At 45.0% G+C, this 23499-nt stretch overlaps 1 protein-coding gene and 3 non-coding genes across 4 annotated transcripts; all 4 read left to right on the top strand.

Annotated features, from left to right (window-relative positions):
• Positions 1-342: 342 nt before the first annotated feature.
• On the top strand, positions 343-23490 carry arid4a (AT-rich interactive domain 4A; the record flags this gene model as incomplete). The annotated part of the gene is made up of 25 exons (XM_028987956.1): positions 343-750; positions 1719-1769; positions 2594-2704; positions 3762-3827; positions 4292-4382; positions 4742-4821; positions 4961-5055; positions 5962-6094; positions 6422-6501; positions 6630-6706; positions 6883-7061; positions 9075-9147; positions 9255-9349; positions 9791-9888; positions 12338-12656; positions 12943-13208; positions 13639-13815; positions 14150-14234; positions 14630-14816; positions 15131-15193; positions 15332-16678; positions 16854-16958; positions 20136-20336; positions 20801-20947; positions 21459-23490. Coding segments are annotated over 25 exons (4638 nt in total), but the record flags the coding sequence as incomplete, so codon positions are not given.
• Positions 10114-10194, top strand: LOC114802966 (small nucleolar RNA SNORD53/SNORD92). Its single transcript, XR_003751840.1, has one exon. It is a non-coding gene; the product is annotated as a small nucleolar RNA SNORD53/SNORD92 (small nucleolar RNA).
• On the top strand, positions 13410-13489 carry LOC114802972 (small nucleolar RNA SNORD53/SNORD92). Its single transcript, XR_003751842.1, has one exon. It is a non-coding gene; the product is annotated as a small nucleolar RNA SNORD53/SNORD92 (small nucleolar RNA).
• LOC114802975 (small nucleolar RNA SNORD53/SNORD92) lies at positions 13895-13978 on the top strand. The gene has a single exon (XR_003751843.1). It is a non-coding gene; the product is annotated as a small nucleolar RNA SNORD53/SNORD92 (small nucleolar RNA).
• Positions 23491-23499: the final 9 nt, after the last annotated feature.

Here is a 23499-nt window from a genome sequence, read left to right as displayed (position 1 = left end):
TTACGTAATCGATTAGCCATTTCTGACGTCCTCGGGAAATAAAAGAGACGCCATTGCTCTCGCCGTAGCCTTCAGTTGACCTTTTCCCCACACAAGGCAGACATATCGGCGTCTCTGTTGGCCACACGCTTGGCCACGGCACTCCACCTCGCAGGCGTGCGCGGCGCGACTGTTTCGCAGCGCGGCAGGAGAGAAGCGACTTACTGCGTCCCGCCGCGAAGCCTTCGAGCGCCGGGTCGAAATGGAAAATACGCGCAATTACGACAAAATGGCGTACGGTCATCACGCCTCGGACATGCGCAAAATGAAAAGAGGGGGGATTATTTTCGCCGTCCGAAATGAATTCTGGTCCGTTTCTCCACACCGGCAGAGCCAATCGGCGGCGTGGGCGGGCCGCCCCGGGACACGCTCAGCCAATCAGGCGGCGGCGTGCGCCCCGCAGCCGACGGCGCGGCCAATCGCGTCGCGCCGCCGCGATCTTCTCCGCGCAAGGAGGCCAGACGCGACGCGGACCAACGAGCGGCGGAGTCCCGCGAGCAGGCCGCCCGCCCGCCAATCGCGTCGCGGCTGCGCCCCGGCGGCCAGTGGAATCGCGCCGCGCCGGGAGCCAACCGTAAACCGGCGAGCGCGACGGCCTCGTCCGCCGCGACCAATCGGCCTCCGAGAAACACAGCCTCGGCTCAACAGCTTGTTATTTCGCTTTATCGCTTTTGCTACCCGGGCAAGTCGCGAGCGGCCACATCGGATCGTGTAAGTGTTGCCCGCGCGAAGCGCGTCACTCGTACAACCGGGCGAAACGACCCGCGGGCGCTCGACGGAATTTCGGCGCGGGTTCCCCGCTCGGCGGGCGAGGAATTGAATTGAATGGCGGGGAGAGCGTTCGGCTTGTTTTCGCGCGACCTCCCGGGAGCCGACGTCGGTTTCTCCCCCCCTTCGTACTTTTCCGTCACGGGGAAAGGGCCCGTCCAGCGACTTGAGGCGACTTTGCCGAGTCGGCGTTGAACGTTCCCCCGGAAATGGCTGGGCTGCTAGCCGCCTGACTGGCTGGCTAGCTGGAGCTGTTTAAATCGCCGCTGCTAGCGTAGTTGCCCCCGTCTGGCCAGAAATAAACCTTTTCGGGTTTTTTTTTCTTTTTAAAACGTACGTGTGTGTTTTTTTTTTTTTTTTGTTAAGGCGGACCCGCGTCACCTCGTGGACACTTCGGCGTCCGCGAAATGCGCCAGGCGGCAGCCCTGCTGACATGGTGCAGCGCGGCGAGCCGTGATGGCGACGTGACACGGTCGGGCTGTGGGAGTGAAGCGGGAAGGAGGATCTGTTTTGGCTTTTTCTTTTTTTTTTTTTCACCCCTCTGCGCGGAGTCTCCACTTTATCCCGTAAGCGCCCGTGTACTTCTTTTTTTTCTCTTCCTCACGGCTTCCGCTCTTCACGTTAAATAATAACTGGATGTCTTGTGGTGGGGGGAAGACACCGTGAGACGACTTCGGGGTTTTTTTTGCCGCTGGAGGGAGAGAGGGAGGGGGGGGCTGCATCGGGCTCGAAAAGAATGCGTTGGAAGTAGCTGCTAGCCTGTTAGCTCCTAGCCCATGTTCTGCCCCAGCAAATCGCTCCCTTTTCCCCTCTTCTTCGTTCCTCCCTCTCGGTCGTCTTGCACTGTGACCCGTCGTGACTGCATTGACTCTGAACACGTGTGTGTGTGTGTGTGTGTGTGTGTTTTGCAGACATCGGCCAACAATCGAGCTGGACTCCCTCAAATAGCCTCCACAATGAAGGTGAGTGAACGCTCACGGCGTTGGGCGAGCAGCCGACGCCTCTCGGACCGTGCAGTCGAGGGACTTTTCATGCGACATCACACGTGTCCTCTGCCGTAACACACAGCAACGTCACACCTACGTGGGGACCTTTTACGCACGCACACACTGGGACGTTCGCACCTTCTTACAACGATACTGGCGATCGTGGAGCAGAGTGGCATTTTGCCTTGGTGGCGTTACGATTTCTAGAAAAAGTTCACCAGTAGATGGTGAGCTGTGTCGTCGTAGAAGTGGTTGCTGTAAGATGATGTGGCCTAGTGAGGAACAATCTCCCCGATGACCCTGGTGACCCTGGTTTGAATCCTGCTTGCCACTGGCACGACTAAGACACTAAAGTTGCCTTAGTTTACGTTCATTTAGTTTAAACTTTCCGTTTTATTAATTCTTTATTCTTCGACTTGCAGACAAGGACTACCATTCGGCTGAGGTTTTGCTCAGTTCAAAGTTCACGAACTTTTTAAAGTGTGTGTGGTTTCAGGTAAGAATGAGCAAACATTTGATACGGCGCAATGTTTGCCAGCTTAGTCTTGGAAGATGGAGAACGATGGAACCGCTCTGAGGGTAACTGGTGCCTAGTTGTGTGTAGGTGAAGATAGCGTTGGAACCCCAGCGTCTCTTCTCGGGTTAAATGCAGAGGACCCATTTCGTTGTGTGCACCACTTGCTGTGCGGTATTTCACTATGACTTCATTTCACTCCTTCGTCTAGTTGTGAGGGCGAGCGCCCAGGATGCGTTTTGACGGACACTTTTTAATTTTTTTATTTTTTTATTTTTCCCTCCAGGCAGCCGACGAGCCTGCCTACCTGACTGTGGGGACGGATGTCAGCGCGAAGTACAGAGGTGCCTTCTGCGAGGCAAAAATCAAGACTGTTAAACGGATGGTGAAAGTTAAGGTAAGAATTGAAGAGCTGTAAACTTATCACGGGCGCTGCGTTGCTGCAGTGTCTTCACTGCACGTGATTAGTCCTTAAGTCGTGATTTCCATGAATTTCCGCAGATCATTTTTCTTTAGTAGTGTAATTTAAGCGTAGGACGAGCAGGCCTTTAAGGAACAACGCATGTCAGCTTTCACATGGCCTGCTTTCTCATGATCATTTTGCTCGGGCTTGTTCTAAAAAGGCTGCTTTTGATTCTGTGCCAGACATAACCGTACAGTGTCTGAGATTAAGTGAAACTTCAGAAAAGCCGCGGAACTAGTTAATGTCCCTCACAAACCTTGCCAATGGCATGTGGGGAACACCACTTTTGGGTCTTTGAATGTCTCGTCAAAAACCTCACTGGAAATATTTGACATTGTGTCTTTATTCAAATCATGCTTTTTATTTGGGTATCTGTGGGGTCCATTGTTATTTCTGTAGTCATGCAAGGTTTCTTTACCTTAGTTTTTACTGCTGATTAATTGTAGTTCACTCTCAGCCACTCTCTCCTGCTTGAATAAACAATCATGGAGAAGGAATGTTTTTTTTTTTTTTTTTTAATTTCCCTAGGAATTTGTCCATCGCACATTTTCTGCTGCCACTTGTGTGGTTTTTATTTCCTAAGAGTCTGTGGTTCAGAAAGCTTGCAAGGATTATTTTGCTCATTGCATCACTCATTACTCTGTGCTAAAACCGCGAGGAGGGGGAGGATGCAAACGCAGGGCTTCCTTGCGTTCTGGCACCGGTCAGACTCTTTTTAAGCTGCAGTCGCGAGTGACTGTCATGCCAGGCCGGAGGATGCTGCGTCCCCGTGTCCTGTTGGGTGTGTAAGGGAGGATCTTTAAGAAGGCCTTTTGCAGACGGATCATGAAGTGCACAGCGTGTGCGTGTTACACAACCGGATTACTTCACCTTGACTGATCCTGTCTCTTCTCTGCCCATCTATGGCGCTTTCCCGTCTGTTTTTGTTCATCTTTGTCTTTCATCGTGCCTCTTTTGTCTGTCTATCCACATGTCATTGTTTCAATATTAGGTGGTGCTTAAAGGAGACAGCACTTCACAAGTTGTCCAGGATGACCAGGTCAAAGGGCCTTTAAGGGTAAGCATGTGTCACCGCTTACTTAAATTAAAATAAGTTAGGATTTTGGACCAAGAACCTTTGGCCACATGTCCCGGTGCAGTGATGTGACTTGATAGGGTCTCGTTACGATGGGACTGATTTGTACTGTGCTGAAGTTTCCAATCGCACACAGTCTTTCTCTTCACTAGTTATGTAGGGAACTTAAACTGGGGTTCCTCTCTGATCTTGTGGCGCAAAGGTTTTAGTTGAACCCTCCCTTGAGTGCTGCACTGGTCTTCAGCTGTTCTCAGGCCTTCTGTGGTGTTTTTATTAAAATTTGTTTAATACAAGTCTAATGCAGCCAGTCACTTAATGTAGCTTTTCCCCCCCCTTTTAGTCGTGTTAAGACTCTAGCGCACTTTGCTGACAGGTTGGACAGACATTTTTGTTAAAGGGTGTCGCTGGTGCAGTTGTGGTGATGTCTCTTCCTGTGCCCTCTGCAGGTGGGCTCAACGGTGGAGGTGAAGAGCCCCGAAGGAAGCCTGAGCGAGGCAGTCATCAGCAAACTCACTGACGCCAGCTGGTACACAGTGGGTGAGTCCTGCGCTGCCACCAACAACTGGCGTCAGTTGCCAGTGCAACTCACAGAAGCAACTGCACTTTTTTTTTTTTTTTTTTTTTTTGTCACCCACCCCCCCTCCTGTTAGTGTTTCTGCATTTATAAAAGGGCCTGGTGTAGCCGAGTGAGAATTCAAACCGGTGGTGTTTAATAATTGAGTGGACCTGCGGGTGCCGCCACATGCAGTCCTGTGCCTGTAGTGGTGAACAGAGTACAGAGACACTGTGTGTGTGTGTGTGTGTGTGTCTCAGCAGACACTTCTGTGCAGTCTGTAGAAGTTTAATGTTTTGTTTTTTTTTGTATGTTGAACCCTCTTTATTCCCCCTGTCTTCAGTGTTCGATGATGGTGATGAGAAAACATTAAGAAGGACCTCACTGTGCCTCAAAGGTGAAAGACACTTTGCTGAAAGTGAGGTAAGAAGCACAAGTTTTCCCATATTGATCAATTTGTCATTTGTTCAACTAAAGCTGCAGATCTCTCTTCTGACCAGAAATTCATGATGATTTTTTTTTTTTTTTTTGGATTTGTTTTCTCCCCCTCTTGTTATCTTAGACTTTGGACCAACTGCCCCTCACTAATCCAGAGCACTTTGGCACCCCTGTCATAGGGAAGAAAACCAATCGTGGAAGAAGGTCCTCACAGGCTGTGTAAGTATAGTTGCATGTCATCAAGATGGCCGGTTTCAACTTTTGACGTTCTCCCACAGGCCGAAATCTTTTATTAAATTCCGCTTACAATTACAGCATTTATCAGACGCCCTTATCCAGAGTGACTTAAAATTAGTAGTTACAGGGACAGTCCCCCTTGAGCAACTTAGGGTTAAGTGTCTTGCTCGGGGACACGATGGTTTCACATCCTTTTCTAGAGAACTCTTGTTGTGACCGTTGTACTGAACCAGCTCACTTTTCATTGTTTTGTAGAAAGTGCACGGCTGTTTATTCAGAACTGTTTCTTTACTTTTAGTTGTTGACCAGGTATTTGTCTCATTGAGGTTTTCTGGTTTGAGAGTTTTTTTTTGAAGCAGCGTTTAATTGTAGTCAATTTCTGTCTAAATCCAGACAAGCATTTAAAAGTGGCAAGCGTTAAAACAGCGTCAAGTGAACACTAGTGAAACGCCGATTGAACACGGCCACAAAGCGCTGTATAAACACAAATGGGTGGTAGTAGCCTAGTGGGTAACACACTCACCTATGAAACAGAAGACCCAGGTTGAAATCCAACTTCAAATCCCAGTCACTACTGGCTTTTTTTTATGCCGCTTCCACAAAATCTACAAGCAACATCATTGATTCAGAGTTGTCCACGTCTGCACCACAATGCATTGGTTCATTGAGTTTAATTTCAACACCAATACTCCCCATCCCACCCTTGTCTCATAGTTGCGAAGGCCGTGAATGGAGCAAACTAGCTAAACCTGAAATAAGTAGGAAAATTTATGCTACTTGTCACAGAAGAGTTACAAGACCAGGAAATACACTAACATGCTGGAGCAACTGTATCTGTGTCCCATGACTGTTCTGAAAAGCTTTTGTCTCTCATTTGGTTTTGAGCAGTGCGGATGATGAGAAAGAATCCTCGTCCAGTGAGGAAGAGGAGGACGACTTGCGGCGGTTGAACGATGACCTGCTGGGGAAGGTGGCCTGTGTGCAGTGTGGCAGTGACAGGGTGGCCTGGTACCTGGCCCTTGTGAGTTTCCTCACTCTTGAGCTGGTGCTGATGAATCGATCATAATATTTTTTGCTGTAAAATGTGAAATTGATTATTGTCTCTTTAGAGTGATTCGGTGTTTAGCTATTGTAGGAAAAGGCAGGACATTGGCAGTACGCTAGCATGTAATACAGTGGAAAAAGAAGTGAATGTGATCATTTTTATTTATTTCATCTGCCTTATTCTCTCCAGATTTTTTTCCGTAGAATTTTTTTTATTTTAATGTGCTTTGTTTTATGCTGGATTTTTTTTTGCTTGTGCAGGCTCTAGTCTAAACTGCTCAATTTTTCACACTTTACCCTCAAGGTCATTTCTCCTAGCTGCAATGACGACCTGATGGTCAAAAAGGACCAATGCTTAGTGCGATCATTTGCAGATTCCAAATTGTAAGTGTTTTTCGTATTCTCTTTCTTTTAGTTTTTATTCATATAGGTTTTTTTTTTCTCAGTCTTTACGATGAACCCTGCTGAAACTCTTTCTGTTCCCCTTCTCTCTATCTCTCTCTCTCTCTCAGCCACACTGTGGCTCGGAAGGATGTCCACGAGCAAACGGGTGAAAGCCTCTCTAGGTCCGAATATTCCTCTAAAAAAGGTATACTTCTCACTGCACAGTTCTGATGAGAATTTATACAACTGCTGATTACTTTTAGGCTGGTCTGAATTAAAGTGTTATATATAACACTTTAGTGAAGATATAAGGGTGAAAAGACCGTTGCCTGTGCAGTCTGCAGAACTGTCTGGGTCTTACTGCGCTGCCTTTCTCTGCAGGGTTTGATGGAGCTGTTCACTTCCTCAAGACCAAAACGGTCCCAGACAGCTGGAAGATGGATATGAGCGAGATCTTGGAGTCTTCAAGCAGTGACGAGGAGGAGGAGGATGATGAAGAGGAAGAGGAGGGGCTGGACAAAGAAAAGGAAGGAGAGGAGAAGGGGGCAGGAGGAGATGAGGTGAGATGCCAGCCAATATGACTTTCGGATCCCTGTGGTACAAACCCTGTTTGTGGGGATTTTAATGCATTTTGCTGTTGAGGTGTATGTGTGAGAAAGAGAGAGTATTTACCCATACACCCCCTAACTATTATTGCAATGCAGTGAGAACCATATTTATACCACATTTATTACATAGTTTTGATTTACACATTTCTCTACCATCACCTTCCTTGAATGTGTCTGATACATGTATTAGATGTTCCTCTTAAGAAGTTACCCGTTAATTTGTATCGATATGTTTCAAATTTTATTTATAATTATTGTCTTTAGTAAAAAAGCACAGAGATGTGCTCCTCCCACTCTACACCACAGCAATATCACGTGTAAATGCTTCAGCTGGTGAAGCTGTTCATGTGATCTGTTGTGGGCAGACAAACTGCTGAACATGGCGTGTGTGCTTCTTTTTATGAGAAGTTTCTGTGCTTTTTCATTATACACAGCAATTAACCATTATTATACCTCACATCAACATATGTTACTTACATCATCATGGCAACACTCTATCAATCATGGATTCCATCAAGGAGTCCTCGTAATTTAGTATAATACATTTTTTGACATCTTGCCAATGTGATATTTTTTGTCTGTTGTAGGCTTCTCACAATACATTTTAGTTAAACATTCATTAAATCATTTCTTGTATAATACGAAGATTAAAAAAATGACCTTAGTTATACATTTTCTTGGATGGCCTCTATTCACTCACTTGTGTGTATATGCTACTGCTGGTGTTTTTTTTGTTTTTTTTTGGATAGTCACTCATTGCAAGTTAGGTGTGTGTGTGTATACAAACATTCATGTACACGTGTGTGTGTGTGTTTTTTATTTTTTTTACATTTTTTTTTTTTTTTCCACCTATTCTGTTTCTGTAGCCTGAGCACCTTGATTCTGGTGTGGGAAATCCCCCTGTCCCGAGTCAAAACAATGCCCCCTTCTTCCCTCACCCAGCGCCTCTGGGCAAGCGGTCATTCGTTTGGGTTTCCGACCCTGTTTCCATGGTGACCGCGACTTCCTATCACTGCCGTGGGGGTGGGGATTCTGTAGTTGGCAGGGAGCCACTGACAGGCGGGTGAGATTTTTTTGGAGGGGCGGCCCGCTGTTTCTCTCTTCCTCCATTCAGAGAGGTGCCAGTCAGACAAGACCTCCTGTTCCACCCAATGAATCACACACACAAACACACAAGCCTTTCAGTCAGCAAAACAGAAATTCATACTGTGATACCAAAATCCCTCTAGTTGTCAATATTTCATACATGCGGTGATCAATTGTTAGCCTTATTGTAGCTTTTGGCTTCTTCTAAATTCCATCCCACGCTCCTTCATTTGACCTCTGTTGTTAGCGTAGCTCTAGATGCTGCAGTGAAGCCCTGTTCGTTAAAAGCCCGAGGTGCCAGAACTGCTTCCTGCAAGCATTTTTTTTTTTGGGCTCTGCCAGCATCAGGACGGTCACCGCAGCGACAGGGGGATGGGGGGGTTTGGTGCGGTCTGTGTTCTGTCATCCCACTCACCCGGCAATCCACCAGGAATTCCGTTTATGCCTCAGCGAATTAATCCCCGCTGAATCGGCCTGTTGTTGGGTCACTGCGTAAAGCCGTGGCTCGGGAGCGTGGCGGGAGCTGCTGTCTGATGAGGGGGTGTGGCGCCGGGCTTTAAGGGTTTGTTGTTAAAATGCTGGAAGAAATATTGAGGTAAACGACCAAGTTAGCTGAACTCTGAAGAATCATGACGGTTTCACGCTGTTTGACTTAGTTTTTTCTGTTAACGTCCGTCAAACACAATTCTCCATGTTTCCCACCTCTCGGCCTTTGTGACCTTTAGAGTTCTTTGTTTAGCCTGCATTTCTGCCCTTTGTCAGGACTGGGCAGTATTTTGAGTTTATGGTGGTGTTGACACGTTGCTGAAGTCTTGTGCCGTCGTTTGTTTTTGGTTTGCTTTCGAATGCAGTTTTGATTGATCTTGTGTGTCTCTGCAGCCTGACAATGAGCCTGATCCTGAGGAGAGGGACCACTTCCTGCAGCAGCTCTACAAATTCATGGAGGATCGAGGTGAGTCATCTCACCAGCACGGTAGTTGTCCGGCTCGGACAACTACCGTGTACCTCGAGTTACTGGAGTTACTACCCCTAACTAGTGTACCGTCTGTCTGGCCACAGGAACTCCAATCAACAAGCCGCCGGTGCTGGGCTACAAGGACCTCAACCTCTTCAAACTGTTCAAGCTGGTGCACATTAACGGGGGCTGTGACGGCGTACGTGTTCCCCCACCTTGCCCTGTGTCGCGTTTTTATTGCCACTGCTTAAAGACTTGGGAGTAGTGCATGATGATACCAGAGGACGGTTCCGCTTTCTCCACTGATGTGGCCTGATGTCACGTTTCTCTTGGCTATCTGATCACACCTCATGTTCAGTAGGAGAGTTTGGGACTTGCATGGAGCGGCGTAGACAGTTTTGCCCACATCAGGGATAAAAATTTGCCTCTGGTGCGCAGTTTTTATGCTAATTAACGTGACTGAAGCTACTGCTAGATCTGCAGGGTGTGCAGTTGCACGGTATTTTGGTGGAGGGTTTATTGTATTATTAGTACTTCACGTCATCTTTTAGACCTTTAATTTGCATATTTAAATCAGAAACAGAAGTGGTTGTCAGTTAAACGAACTATGCTCACGCGCTCCTGTTTTTCTGTTTGTCAGATTGAAAGCGGCTCTGTGTGGAAGCAGATCTACATGGACTTGGGCATCCCTGTGCTCAACTCAGCTGCCTCCTATAATGTGAAGACCGCCTACAGAAAGTAAGTGAAGTAGAGATGGTGTGTGTGATGCAGTGAACACATACACACATTGTGTCCCATGGTTAAGGTTGCCTACAGCAGGAGTAGGAAATCTCTTGGACTAATTTTGTAGTTATGAAGTTTTGAGTTGTACATTGGATAGTTAATACATGATTCGTGAAAAACCTATTGTGTAGGTTCAGATTTCTTTTATTTTCTCTGCATGTGGTGGTATTAACTGGGACGGCAATGTGATGATTCCAGAGAATGGTTTCGCTTTCTGGACTGATGTCTGTGATGTAACATTTCTCTTGGCTGTCTGATAATCCTCCCAGTCACCATCTGTAGTCGGTACACAGAACTTTCCCACTGAGTGGCTGTCTCCAGCAGGGTTCTTGCGGTCATTAAAATAGAGAAGTCATGGAATTTGAAGAGAGGTTTTTGGAGTATGAAATAAACCCATAAAGTTATGAAAAGGTCATTGAAATCTGACATTAATTATAATTTTTTTTGTGTGTGAAGTACCGAATAGCGAAACTGAACAGTTTTGGCCAAAAATTTTGAGTGTGACACAAATACTGGTTTTCGCAAAGTTTGGGTTTTTTTTTTGTCTACCCGCCTCTTGAGGATTTATGTTCTCAATTGGATTCCTGACTCAAAATGTCAATGTTTTGTTTCCTGAGCCACTTAGTTATCAATTTGGCCTTATCGCACGATGCTCCACAAAAGGCATTGTTCTTTTTAAAAAATGTTAACTCTAGATTTTAAGGATTACCGGTCATTTTTATGATATTTAAGGGCTTATTGTTTTTGGAAACTCTAATTTAGGATTTTTTTAAAGATCCGTGGAAACGCTGCTATGCGCTCTGTGCCCTCGTCCAAAATAAATGCCTCCTGCTTCAAGTATGTGCAGTTTCATGGCAGGCCGGTATAATTTTTGCCGAATTTATCTCATACAGTTTATACTGCACCGCCCAACACATGAAGGGTCTCAGGATGCTTTACTGTTTGCATGAAACAGGACTGATGGTAGCGCTTGTTTTTTCTTCGTTGGACAATCAAACAGAAAGGAGCTTCATCAGAGATAATGACTTTACCGCAGTTCTTGGTGTACTCTTTGCAGAATATCAGTCTGTCCTTGGATGTTTTTCCTTGGAGAGAAGTGGCTTCTTTGCTGCCCTTCTTGACACCAGGCCATCCTCCAAAAGTCTTCACCTCACTGTGCGTGATATTTTGAACAAGCGCTGCGCTGGTTACACCTCGATCCTGCAGCTGATTCATCTTTAGGAGACGGTCCTTGCACTTGCTGGACCTTTTTTTGGGGGGGGGCTGAAGCCCAACACTTGAACCTCTTAAAGTTTTTTTTGTGATTCGAGAAATTGATTAAGGTGCCATATCCTTGCCTTGTGTTTTGTGCAACACAAGGATTACTACATGTTTCCTTGCAGGTAAGTAAACCTGCAGCACAGCACATTTGAACCGACAACATTCTGATTACGGGTCCCCTTCCTTAACCGCTAGGCCACCACTGCACCAAGCATCCAGTCTGCTCTTCAACACTCACTGAATTGAACCTAGCAGGGCTGAAATACAGGGGAAATGGCATTTGGGAGAGATTTAAGTTCATTTTCACTGCAAAGAGGGATTTGGCAATTCATAAAATTGCCATTAAAATACAGAAGCAGCAAACCTTGTGAAAACCAGTCTTTGAGTCTTCAAAACTTTAGGCCACAACTGTAGTTCCCCTAAGACGGCACAAGAAAACTACAAAACTAGCGCAGGTCTATAGTAACTTTGCTGGTTCACATATTGAATCCTGTCACATGGTACTGCGTGCATTGCTTCCATATTCCAGCACCTACGCTTCTGCACGTCTAGTTTTAAAAGGTCATGTAAATTACATTTACATTTTTTACATTTACAGCATTTATCACATGACCTTATCCAAAGCGACTTAAAATCAGTAGTTACAGGGACAGTCCCCCCTGGAGGTAGTAAGTGGGGTTTGAACCTGGGTCTTCTGGTTCATAGGCGAGTGTGTTACCCACTAGGCTACTACTACCACCCCTCCAAAAGTCTTCGCCTCAGTAATAGTTTATGCCCATATGGTCATGAAAATTTGCATTAGAGTAATTGAAAAATGCTCATGGAAATCCTTTTGTTAAAATGTGTAAGGACCTTTCTCCAGATTTGCACTATTGTTTTTATCAGGATGTCTCTCCCTACTGGCTGTACTCGGACTGACTCCAACTGTCTGTATTTATTAAGATGCTGGTTGCCACTATCAGTGGGAACAAAACGTTGCTTTGGAAATATATTGTAGTTATACTTTTCACCCCACTGGATTTGTACCTAAGTACCTAACTAACTTTTTAGTAATAAATGTATACTCCTTTCAACAACATACAGCAAGTTGCTTTTAGAACAGTGACTAAATTCTATTTATTTATGTATTTCTCCCCCCACCCAGGTACCTGTACGGGTTTGAGGAGTACTGCCGTTCTGCCAACATCACATTTCGCACAGTCCACTACAATGACCCGCTGCCATCTGAAGCCCAAGATGAGCCGAAGGGCCCGACGCAGGAGATTAGCGCACCCATAGAGGAGCCAGTGTCTCTGAACAAAGACGAGCTCACCCCCAGTGAGGTGAAACCTGTGGAGGTGAAGGAGGAGGAGGAAGAGGAAGAAGAAGAAGAAGAAGAGGAGGATGGCGACGACGACGAGGAGGAGGAAGAGGAGGAGTCTGATACTGACAGAAACAAAGGACCCAAGGACATCTCTCCAAGAGTGAGTTTTGTCAAATGTCCAGAAGTGTGTGACTGTCTTTGGTACAGTAATGTTTGAATGCTCGACATGCTGTTTCTGCATAAAGTTGCCTGGTTTTGGTTCAAAGCACCTACCCTCCAATTTGCTCATTTTGAAAGTGAAATGGTGTTCGTTTTAGCACAGATGGGTAGTCACTTTACACTTAAACTAATATTTATATTGAAGACTGTCTGAAGCAACTGCTGTGTGACTATTACTTTCAGACATTAATTTGATGTTCATTTCCTGTTTTGTGGTGCCTTTTTAGGGGCGGAGGCGCTGCACTCTGACTCCAGTAAAGACTGAGGTAAAAGAGCCAGTGGTGCGACCGGAAAAACATGAGGAGAAGAGGAAAGAGGAGGCCATGGCAGATGAGCAGAGAGACAAACCTGAGGGGGACAGCAGAGCCGAGGCCCATGCCAAGAGACGTGGCCGCCGCCTTGATGAGTCCGACAAGGAGTCCGAGGAAGAGGAACTGGAGGAGGAGTACGAGGAGGATGAGGATGATGGAGAACGATCCAGAACCCAGGAAAGGTGTGATTTCTTAAATCTTGCACTCTTGGACCTCATTTTTGAACTTTTGATTTGTAGATTGGATCATTAATATATGATTCCTGAAAAACTCATTGTCTGTGTGTTCAAAGGATTAATTTTCTACAGTCATATCTTTTTGTATCTAGAGCTCCCCCCCATCTAACTTCTGGTTCTCTGCATGTGATTGTATTAACTGGGACGGCAATGTGATGATTCCAGAGAATGGTTTCGCTTTCTGGACTGATGTCTGTGATGTAACATTTCTCTTGGCTGTCTGATACGCCCCCCCAGTCACAATCATTGTACACAGAAACCAAAATTGCCACCAAAGAAAGTAGTTAATATTTTTTTAAATGCGACTTTGCAAAATCATAAGTTTCCCTTTAGTAGAGGGTGCATGTTCTCATTAGATTTTGGTTTGGATGTTTAGAAATGACCAGGAAAATACAGAGGAGGATGGAGATGGGAACTCTGTGACTGGGACGAAGGTGAAGGTGAAGTACGGTCGGGGGAAGACTCAGAAGATCTATGAAGCCAACATCAAAAACACAGAGACTGATGATGGAGAGGTTCTCTACCTGGTTCACTACTATGGCTGGAACGTCAGGTGAGGAAATTGAATGGTCACCTTTGTGTTTTGCTCAAGACTTGGCTGCTTGTGCTGCATTGTTTCAACTTTACTGGGGTGCACATGATGATACCAGAGAACGGTTTCGCATTTTTCTGCTGATTATCTTTTGATGTCACGTTTCTCTTGGCTATCTGATACACCTCCATGCTGATGCCCAGGTCTTCTCGCACATGTGTACACGGCGCTTTGGATTACTTGAGGCTTTATATGTAACACAAATTGATACATTGTAGACCAGCTTCACTTGGCAAGTAGCAGATGATGATTGCATTGCTGACTGTGAGTGAAATTGTGCATACCTTCTTTTCAGATATGATGAGTGGGTTAAAGCGGACCGGATAATCTGGCCTGTTGACAAGGGTGGGACCAAAAGGAAGCAGAAAAAGAAAGTGAAGGTGAGGTCATTTATCAACACCGCTTTTAATGATGCTCCGGAAAAAGCCTACAGATGTCTCCAAGCAGAGGAACATGATGATACTAGAGAACTGTTTTGCTTTGCAACTGATTTGATGTCAGGTTTTTCTTGGCTGTCCATCCTCTGGCCAGCATCTACCTTATAGCAGTCTCATAATCAGGATTTGTATTTACAAAGACATAAATTCAGTAATGAGCATTAATGCTCAGTGGTAATAAAACTAGGTAATGTAGTTGAAATAGCAGTTTGTGGAATACCATCTGGAAGCCTTTATTATTATTTTTTGCTATTACTCATCTTCCCATCTTCATTTAGGGTTTGTTTATCTACGTTCAGGAATGTAATGGTAATCCTTGCTTTTCTTTTGGCATTTAGAACAAAGAGGATGGCGAGAAGGAGGAAGACAAACAGCCCAAAGGGCCAGGGAAAAGGGGTCGCCCACCTCTCAAGTCCACTCCACCTAGTGCCTCTCGAAGTGTCTCAAAGACTCCCAGTAGTGAAGGGCGCTCTGGTTCAAGGACTTCTCGACCATCAGACCCAACAGGCCTGCCCAATGGGGAAGGTGAGTCCATAGCAATCAAGTTTAATCCATGTTAGAGATAGTCACATTTGAACTGGAAAGTCTTGTTTCCTGAGGTGTAGTCTGGTTCAGATTTTGGTGGCTCGGGGTTTTGAGATCACCGGTCTTCTGCCCATTATGCTTACAGCCTGACTATCACTATTTATGTGTTTTGGGTCTGTATATGAAATTGTTTGATTCATGTTTTGCATTTAAAGGGGACATATGTAGTCATACCAGTAACGTTGGGCTGCATAAATGAGACATTTCAGTTGTAATGCCAGTAGTGACTGATGTAATTTGTTCCTTCTGAACAGGAACCCCACGGAGGCGCACCAGAAGGACTTCTGGGATGTATGACTCTGACAGAGGATCTAATGGTATGGGATCCTTCTATTTTTTTGGCTGATTGAGTTTTGAGCTTTGGCGTGATGAGTACTGGATTGGCCATCTTGCCCTTTCTTTTTATGCATATGTATTGATGCTTTGGTTGCAACTAAAAGTTTTCTTTTCTGTAGATTCAGGCAACTCTTCTGAAGAGAGCGAGAGTGAAGACTCGTCTGAGAAGAAACCTGATTGGGTGGAACAGACTGATGCTATTCCAGATCAGAAGGAAGAGGACAAGGAAGAATGCGATCAGCCTGTGGAGAAAGTGGAAGCTTCAGTAGCCGCCCAAGCTGACCCCAACCCTCCTAACAGCCCTCAGGAAAATCCAAATATTCTTGAGACTGAGGAGTGCATAAAGCCAGAAGAGGAGGAACCCCCGACCATGACCATCACCATGACAACAGTCCCAGCCATACCCACAACACCCGAGGCTGAAGACAAGTCATCACCCAGGTCAAAAGGTCGGAGGAGCCGATCCAGAGATCCTGCTCCTGAGATGTCCTCCACCCAGTCAGCAGTCACACCAGTTACCACCCCCACACCTTCGATCACCCCTGCAGTCGCACCGACTACTCTGAGCGAGGCCTCCATCAGTCCCCAGCATCCTGTGAAAAAGCCCCAGGAGGCTCCTTTGCACTTTGCGCCCACTGCAAGGCCCTTTGACACAGCGGACTCCGACACTGACTCAGCCACTGAGGACGTTTACCCTGAAGAGAGCAGTAACTCTGCTGTCACCGTCATGGGTAGCTTCACCTGTAGCATGGTGGCCAAACGCAAAGCCTCTGAGCAGCGCACACCTGAAAAGAAGGTCCGAACTGATCATAGAGAAGAGCCCGCCAAGACCCCGTCCCCAGAGAAGCGAGCCATCGATTCGGAAAGGAAGAGTGATGCGAGCCTGAAGGTTGAGGAGCGTGTGGCTGTAGTAGCAACCTTTGTGACAGCAGCTAAAGTGGAGGAGGTGAAGTCTGAGGGGCTCCCGTTATCCAGCGAAGCACCGGTAAAGGTGGAGGGTAACGTGCCAGGTGTGGTGCCAGCAACCGAGCATCTGGGACCAAGCGCAGACGACGAACTCATGCCCCAGATTGGACCAGAAGCTCTGGTGTGCCACGAAGTGGACCTAGATGATCTGGATGAGAAGGAGAAACCAACAGAGTTCCAGCCAATAGATCGGGTGGAGGAAGCAAGCAGACCGCCACCACCACCATCTTTATCTTCGTCATCGTCATCTTCCTCCTTGCATCTCCCGCTTGTCTCTGCAGTTACTGCAGGGCCATTGAGAGTGACTTCGTCCTCGCCCGCTGCCTCGGCTCCAAGTCCGGAGTCACACAGCACTAAGAGCGAGAGTGACGTGACCATCGAGGTGGACGGCGAGTCCCAGGAGGGTCTAGGTGAAAATGAGTCCACCCATGGCTTCGATGCCAGTGCCAGCTCCAGCAACTCCAGCATTTCACTGCAGGAGAGAGAAGGCAAGGAACGAGGTAGGTCCATAGTTCAATGTCACATCAGTTAACCAGGCCAGACTTCAGAGTCCACACTTTATACTTAATAAGTTTCTATTCTGTCTACAGTGGATTAAATGTACATATGTACATGAAACGTGAACATGCCCTAATTTATATTAAATGGCCTCGTTTGCTCTGTTTCTCTCGACAGGTCAAAAGCGGCTGATGGACTGCGACATCAGCTCTGGCGCTAAGAAGCAGAAACGCAATCAGAAGCGCTCCAGCACGGCCGGCAAGACGGAGAAAAACGGAGCAGGTGAGTCTCACCTGGGAGTCGAGATCTGAGGATTTCTCAGAGCTCCCTTTTCCGAACTCCCTGGCTATATATAGTGGCTGTGCTGAAGACGGGCAAAGAATCCTGGCTATTTCAAACACAGGTTCTCATTAGCTGCTGCGGGAAACGTGGATCCTGATGAAGATCCTGAGAGACTGTATTTATTTATTTATTTATTTAAATATTTTTTTTCTTTCTCTTGGATAATACTATGGAGTAAAACTGCATATAATGACTGGTCTATTTGGTGCATTTTTAGTTTTGCCAAATACCTCATTATCTCATTTTCCTTCCAACTTGCCACACTCATTATTAGGCCATTAAGGAACACCTGAGCCTAATTACACTTGTGTTGGAGCGAAGAACTTTTGACAGACGTTCCTCTAGCGCGGGGCGAACGTTTCAGTTCAGGGGCCATGTTGAATCATAATATTGGACAGACGGGCCAGGCCAGCAACAGATTCATACATTTCAGACACAAACATTAAAAAAATATTGTGAAAGTGAAGTGATTTGTCATTGTGAAGCACAGGACACAATGAAATGTCCTCAGACCCATTATCAGAAGGTTGCTGGTTCAGATTCCGAACCGCCAAGGCACCACAGAGCTAAGCACCGTCCCCACACACTGCTCCCCGGGTGCCTGTCATGGCTGCCCACTGCTCACCAAGGGTGATTTGTTAAAAACAGAGGACACATGTTGTCACTTCACTGTTGCGATTTAAATAATCGAAACGAAGCTATTTTTGCAATGGGGGCGCACCATGCTGTGGTGGTGGTGATGGCGCCAAACAGAGCATGCATGCAGTTGAAGGGGGAGGCATGGATAGACGACAACGCTCTGGTGTACGTGGGAAGAGGAAGTTCTGTGGAGCAGAGTAAATAAAGTTCAGGGAGTAAGACAAAATTTGGTCCTCTTTGCATTTACATTTACAGCAATTACCAGACGCCCTTATCGAGAGTGACTGACTTACAATCAGTAGTTACAGCGACAGTCCCCCAGGAGCAACTTGGGGTTAAGTGTCTTGCTCAGGGACACGATGTAAGTGGGATTTGAACTTGGGTCTCCTGGTTCATATGTGAGTGTTTTACCCACTAGGCTACTACAACCAAGTGGGCACTCTTTGCGGCTGCCCACTGGGTGCGATGCTGCAACCACCACCACCTCACTGTTGAGATGTCACAAGTGCACATGCACTAACATTGTACATCAATGTTCCTGTGTGATAGACATTCATGCTCACCAATCAGATGTGTTTTCAGTTAAAGCCCTGTCCACTTAAGTTCAAACACGAACACTTAAAAAAATGGTTAATGCGGACACCGACAACTTGGTTCCAAAGAAAAGTGGGCAATACATGGGCGAACTCCTACTCTCTGGTGTTCGTGGGGAAAGTTATCTTTTTTTAAACATTTTTATTTATTTTTTTTACTTTGCTGCATGCCTCCAGACAGTAAACTAAAATTCTGTCCTTTTCGTGGTGGTTGTCTGCAGCTTCTTACCCGCTAGACCAACCACGACCCCGTATTACAGTGTTAACCCACTGGTTACGTTGACTGGGAACAGTGTTGCTGATCAGCCTTCACTTCATAGAAGGAAAGATGTGCGGTGAAACGAGCAGGTTGGACATAAATAGTTGCATGTTGATGTGTCTTACATGGGGGTTAAACACTGTTTAGTGTACGTGGGTGGTTATGTACAGTCTCTGTTGCGCGGTGCCAAAGAATAAGAGCAGCCACCTTCTCATTGGTCGGAAAGGTTAAAATGGGTGTGTTGTACTGCTGACTCCGCCCATCAGCTTGTACAAATAAAAAGCTCTTTCTTTGTAGCCAGAAATGAGTGCTGAGTGGATCAGTGAAATCTCGCCACAAAATGTGCACACATAGCTCTTTTGCTTTGTCAAGAATGGGTTGTTTGTATGTTTTGTATGTAAAGGGCCCCTATTATGAAAATTCTTTTGCTTTTTTTATCGGTCTTAGTTGTCCCCTAATACTACATCTGAAGTCTCTTTCTGAAATTCAGCCGTGGTGCAGAATTACAGCAACTTGTAGCCAGTCACACAATGCGATTTCCCCAGGACGTGCCGTTTTGGTGCGTGTAGCTTTAAATGCCAATGAGGAGAGCGGCCTATAGAAGTGAGCGAGCATTTGTGGAAATTATGTCATCAACACTTCCTTTTGGCAGTTTTTTCAGGAAAAAAAAAATTCAATGAACCCACTGGTTCAAAAGAGTCTTGCGTGACTGAACATTTGTGCTCATTTTTACTTCCAATCGGTAAGCTTAACACTCTTGCAAGTCGATGTAGTTCCTTTTTTGGGGAGGAACTCTGGGCGGGAAAAGCATAAGAAAGTGGAGGTAACCTTTCCTTTTATGATGACATAAGGGGACAAATTCCAGATCCAACCGTCTGAGCAGCATGGCCAAAGCACTCTTTATACATGTCGCCATTTCTAGCCACTGCTCATTTACTGCACAAGCCAGTTAAAAAAACTCGTCTGGTTCAGGCTAAGATCTTCAGCTCTAGCTGCGCCACCTGGTGAAGGTCAAGGTCTAATTATATTTGTGTAACTCTGTACCAATCATCTGAGGGCCATAGTTTTATCCACCCCTGCTCTAGGACCCAGGGTTAGGGAAGCACTGACGATCACCTAGATTTGCTGATGTCATCTGAAAAGAAAAGCTTAAAAAAAAAAAAAGTTATAGAAATTAGATTTTCCCACTGCAATAGACAAAGGTGGACAAATGGATGCCTGTTCTGTTTCATTTCTGCCCTCCATGGTTCATGCTAATATTTTTTAAATGAACAGGAAGGGTACATTTGCATGGTACTAAGATGGTATACTGGCGGATTCACCGCTCCCTGACCATAGTGTGCTTTTTGTAAAATATTTGTCATGACCATCAGAACCACGGACATACTTTCCGACTACATTGGTATACAGTGTATTGAAATAATCTTGACTTTCTGAATTATTATTAGTCTATTATTAACAACTTATTTCATCTTAAGTTTTATTGGGGATATACATTATCACTGCATTAATAAATGATTCTATTTATGGTAGATTTCTAATGAAAAGGCAGAGGCTGGATTAATTAGCGCCTTGACCCACCCACCGTTTTTATTAACCTCGACCGATCTGTGTCTGTCCCTCCAGGCCACAGCAGTGACAGTGAAGACTTGCCCCACATGGACACCCCCAACAAGCTGACACCAGTGAAGCACTCCAGTGTAACCAAGACACACAAACTCTCCCGCTCCCCGGGCATGGTGTCCCCCAACGGCAAAGAGTCGGACAAGCACAAGGACAAGCACGGCTTCCCGTCTCCACGCACATACAAGTGGACCTTCCAGCTAAGTAAGTCTGGGGCCTTACTGGAGCTCAGTCAAGCTTGTGTGACGTTGTAGGGAGTGGAAGTTCAAGAGCAGGCTAATGATTTTCATGCAGCGGATCAGTTTCTTTTCACATGCTTGAAGGACTGTTTTGCCATCTTAAAAATGTCCAGAATTGAAATTCTAGATTTTGTGTGAAACATGAGGAGCTTTGGTTTCATTGGTGTGATTTTATTTATTTATTTTAATTTTATATATTAAAATCGGAATTTCTGGGGGCGTTGTGATTTGAAACTTCATTTTAAAAACTACACAGACAGGACATAATGACATGATACAATTGGCTTATTTCCTCATAAGCATCCTGCCTGTAACTGAAATGTTTCCACTGTCTAATCATAGTGACGATTCTGATCAGCCATTGGACGAGTCATTCATTTAATCTGGGAATATTTGCCTAATAATATTTCTTTTTATGTCCTGATCCAGCTGAACTGGACAACATGACAAGTACGGAGCGAATCTCCTTCCTGCAGGACAAGCTGCAGGAAATCAGGAAGTACTACATGTCTCTTAAGTCCGAGGTGGCCTCCATCGACCGGCGGAGAAAGAGGCTGAAAAAGAAGGAGAGAGAAGGTAAGATCCGCTGTGGGGCTCTCTCATTTGGAGTAAATTTCATTACAGGCTGCTGTATGCGGTGGGTGGTAGTAGCCTAGTGGGTAACACACTCGCCTATGAACCAGAAGACCCAGGTTCAAACCCCACTGACTACCATTGTGTCCCTGAGCAAGACACTTAACCCTAAGCTGCTCAGGAAGGGGGGCTGTCCCTGTAACTCCAGATTGTAGGTCGCTCTGGATAAGGGCGTCTGATAAATGCTGTAAATGCAAATGTTTGAAAGCTAAACAGTTTAGATCTATATTCATTCAGCCCACCATGCAGTATTTATTCACAGCTTGTTACATTTCTAATCATATGTATATGATGTGAGCGAGAGCAAGAGGTATCTAGATAATTATAATAACCAGAGTAAATGTTGCTGAATTTATTTGTGCCAAATTGCATCTAGTAATTTTATTGCAGTATATGCATGAAAATAATAATTCACAATATTTTCTGGTCTTGAATGTTGTTTGTGCCTCCACAGTGTCCCACACCATGGCCTCTACGTCGTCCGGATCATCTGACACTGGCATGAGCCCGTCATCCACCTCGCCTACCCAGAGCACAGTTGCCGTGGAGTGCAGGTGATGACTCCTACAGCCCGCCTTTCCCTAGCTCCGCCCTCCCTCAATGTCTGCCTTGTCAGCGTCCAGCTGCCTCCCTGCAGACACATGGAAAGCCAGAGCAAGCAGCCAATAGCACTCGACTGCCCCGCCCCGTCACCCATGTCCTGGCGACTCCTGATTCCTGCACTTTGTAAAGAAAGAAGAAAACTGATCCTGCCTCTCGCAAAATTCATGAACTAGAAGGAGAAAAAAAAAAAAAAAGGATTCTCGTTTGAGGTTGAATGTAACTGAGAAATTACCCAATGCACCACAGACATGAGTCCATTCAGACCGTACAAGGCACTTTTCTCTCCTCCCATTCGCACACTAGTGAACCCCTGAATTTAGTGAAACTTCTGTAATGGTCCTGGTCAGGCCAGTTTTGGATGCAGTAACCCACCCTGTGTTACCTTAAGCAGAATAAAGGCAAATTAGCTGCATTGTTTGAACCTGTACAAAGTCCCTGTTAAAGTCGTAGTGGTTTGCTTAACCAGCTGGACATGGTTATTGAGGAAAGCCAGACATCAGCTCTGCTCCCTCGCTCGCTCCATCCGAACTGCCAAAGTACACGTGTTACAGCAGAGTGCCCTATTTTGGAATAAGAGGGACAAAGTCAATTGCAAATGGGAATGTAGTTTACTGAAAACTTGCTGCTGTCTTCCACTCTTTGTATTGCGTGAGCACAGATGAAAAATTATGCAAAAACCTTATTTTTGTTGCCCCACTTTTTTTTTTCTTTTTTTTTTAAACAAAAAGAAATGCCTGAAAAAATTAAAAGGAGGACATGTTTACAGTGGAACACAGGACAAGAAACGTTTTCAGTGGACTAATTTCCTTTTGTGAGTGAATTTTGTCTTTTTATATGTAATTGCAGAGGTTTTATTTTAGTACAGAAAAAAGGAAAAAGCTAAAATAAAGTATAAACCACAGCCGTGAAGTTATTTAAATGAAAGATTTCTAGAGCTGATTTTTTTTTTTTTTCATGTGTAAAATAAAGGTATTATCTTGTGACTTGTACAATATATTTATTCAGTCAGTAAAGAGCAGACCTTTTCTGTTGTATTTTTTACATTGTTGCACCGAGCCTCCCAGCTCTCTGGTGGGGTCTTCGGGAAGGTAGGATGCTGAACGAATGTCCTGGACTCACCTTAAGGCAAGTTTTGACTGTGATGTCATAATTGGGTAACTACTGTGCAGTAACTGCTTTCTTCACCTTAGTCATCACTTGGGCCCAATGCTGTGTCTCGTATGTAAAAAAGATAAAATAATAAAATACATTTTTTATATATATTACTATAAATCACACACCATAATTTGGTGGTTGGTAGCCCCCACTTTTTTGTTTTTTGGTACTTGGTTTGTTTTTAAAACCTTTTTATTATTTCTGACCCCCCCCCTTCAATATTGAGTTCTGACCAATTCATTAAAATTGTTGCTTATCAAACGTATGTTTAGCACAGGGGTTCTTACTTTTGATTGTTTCTTTTTGTATATAGAACTTCCAGAACCATGTATTTGGAAAAATACATTTTACACAAACTGTAAAAAAAATGATTTATATTATTTTTTAAACAGTACATCTTTGTATATTAAATGCTTTTCTTCATTTTTCTATGTTGGTAGACACACTAGCACACATCGTTAGACTGTACTTAATCAATTGTTGGTCTACAGTGCTAAGATTGAACCAGACCTTCCAAAACGACGCTGAAACATTAAGACCATCAAATGTTCTTACGTGTAACGCATTAATTTCTTCTTTCTTTAAAATCTGGGTTTTTCTTCCCTCGAGGAGGAGTTTCTCTATAAATTCCTGAATGAAGGAAATTTAGGTGTCATTAAAGCCATTGTATCTTTTATGTAAAATAAGCAGAGCTCTCTTCATTTCTAATAAAGTTTTTGAAATATTTATCGGTTTTA

Source organism: Denticeps clupeoides, chromosome 1 (genome assembly GCF_900700375.1).
Source record: "Denticeps clupeoides chromosome 1, fDenClu1.1, whole genome shotgun sequence".
Classification (NCBI taxonomy): domain Eukaryota; kingdom Metazoa; phylum Chordata; class Actinopteri; order Clupeiformes; family Denticipitidae; genus Denticeps; species Denticeps clupeoides.
This window is presented reverse-complemented; position numbering and strand designations above follow the sequence as displayed.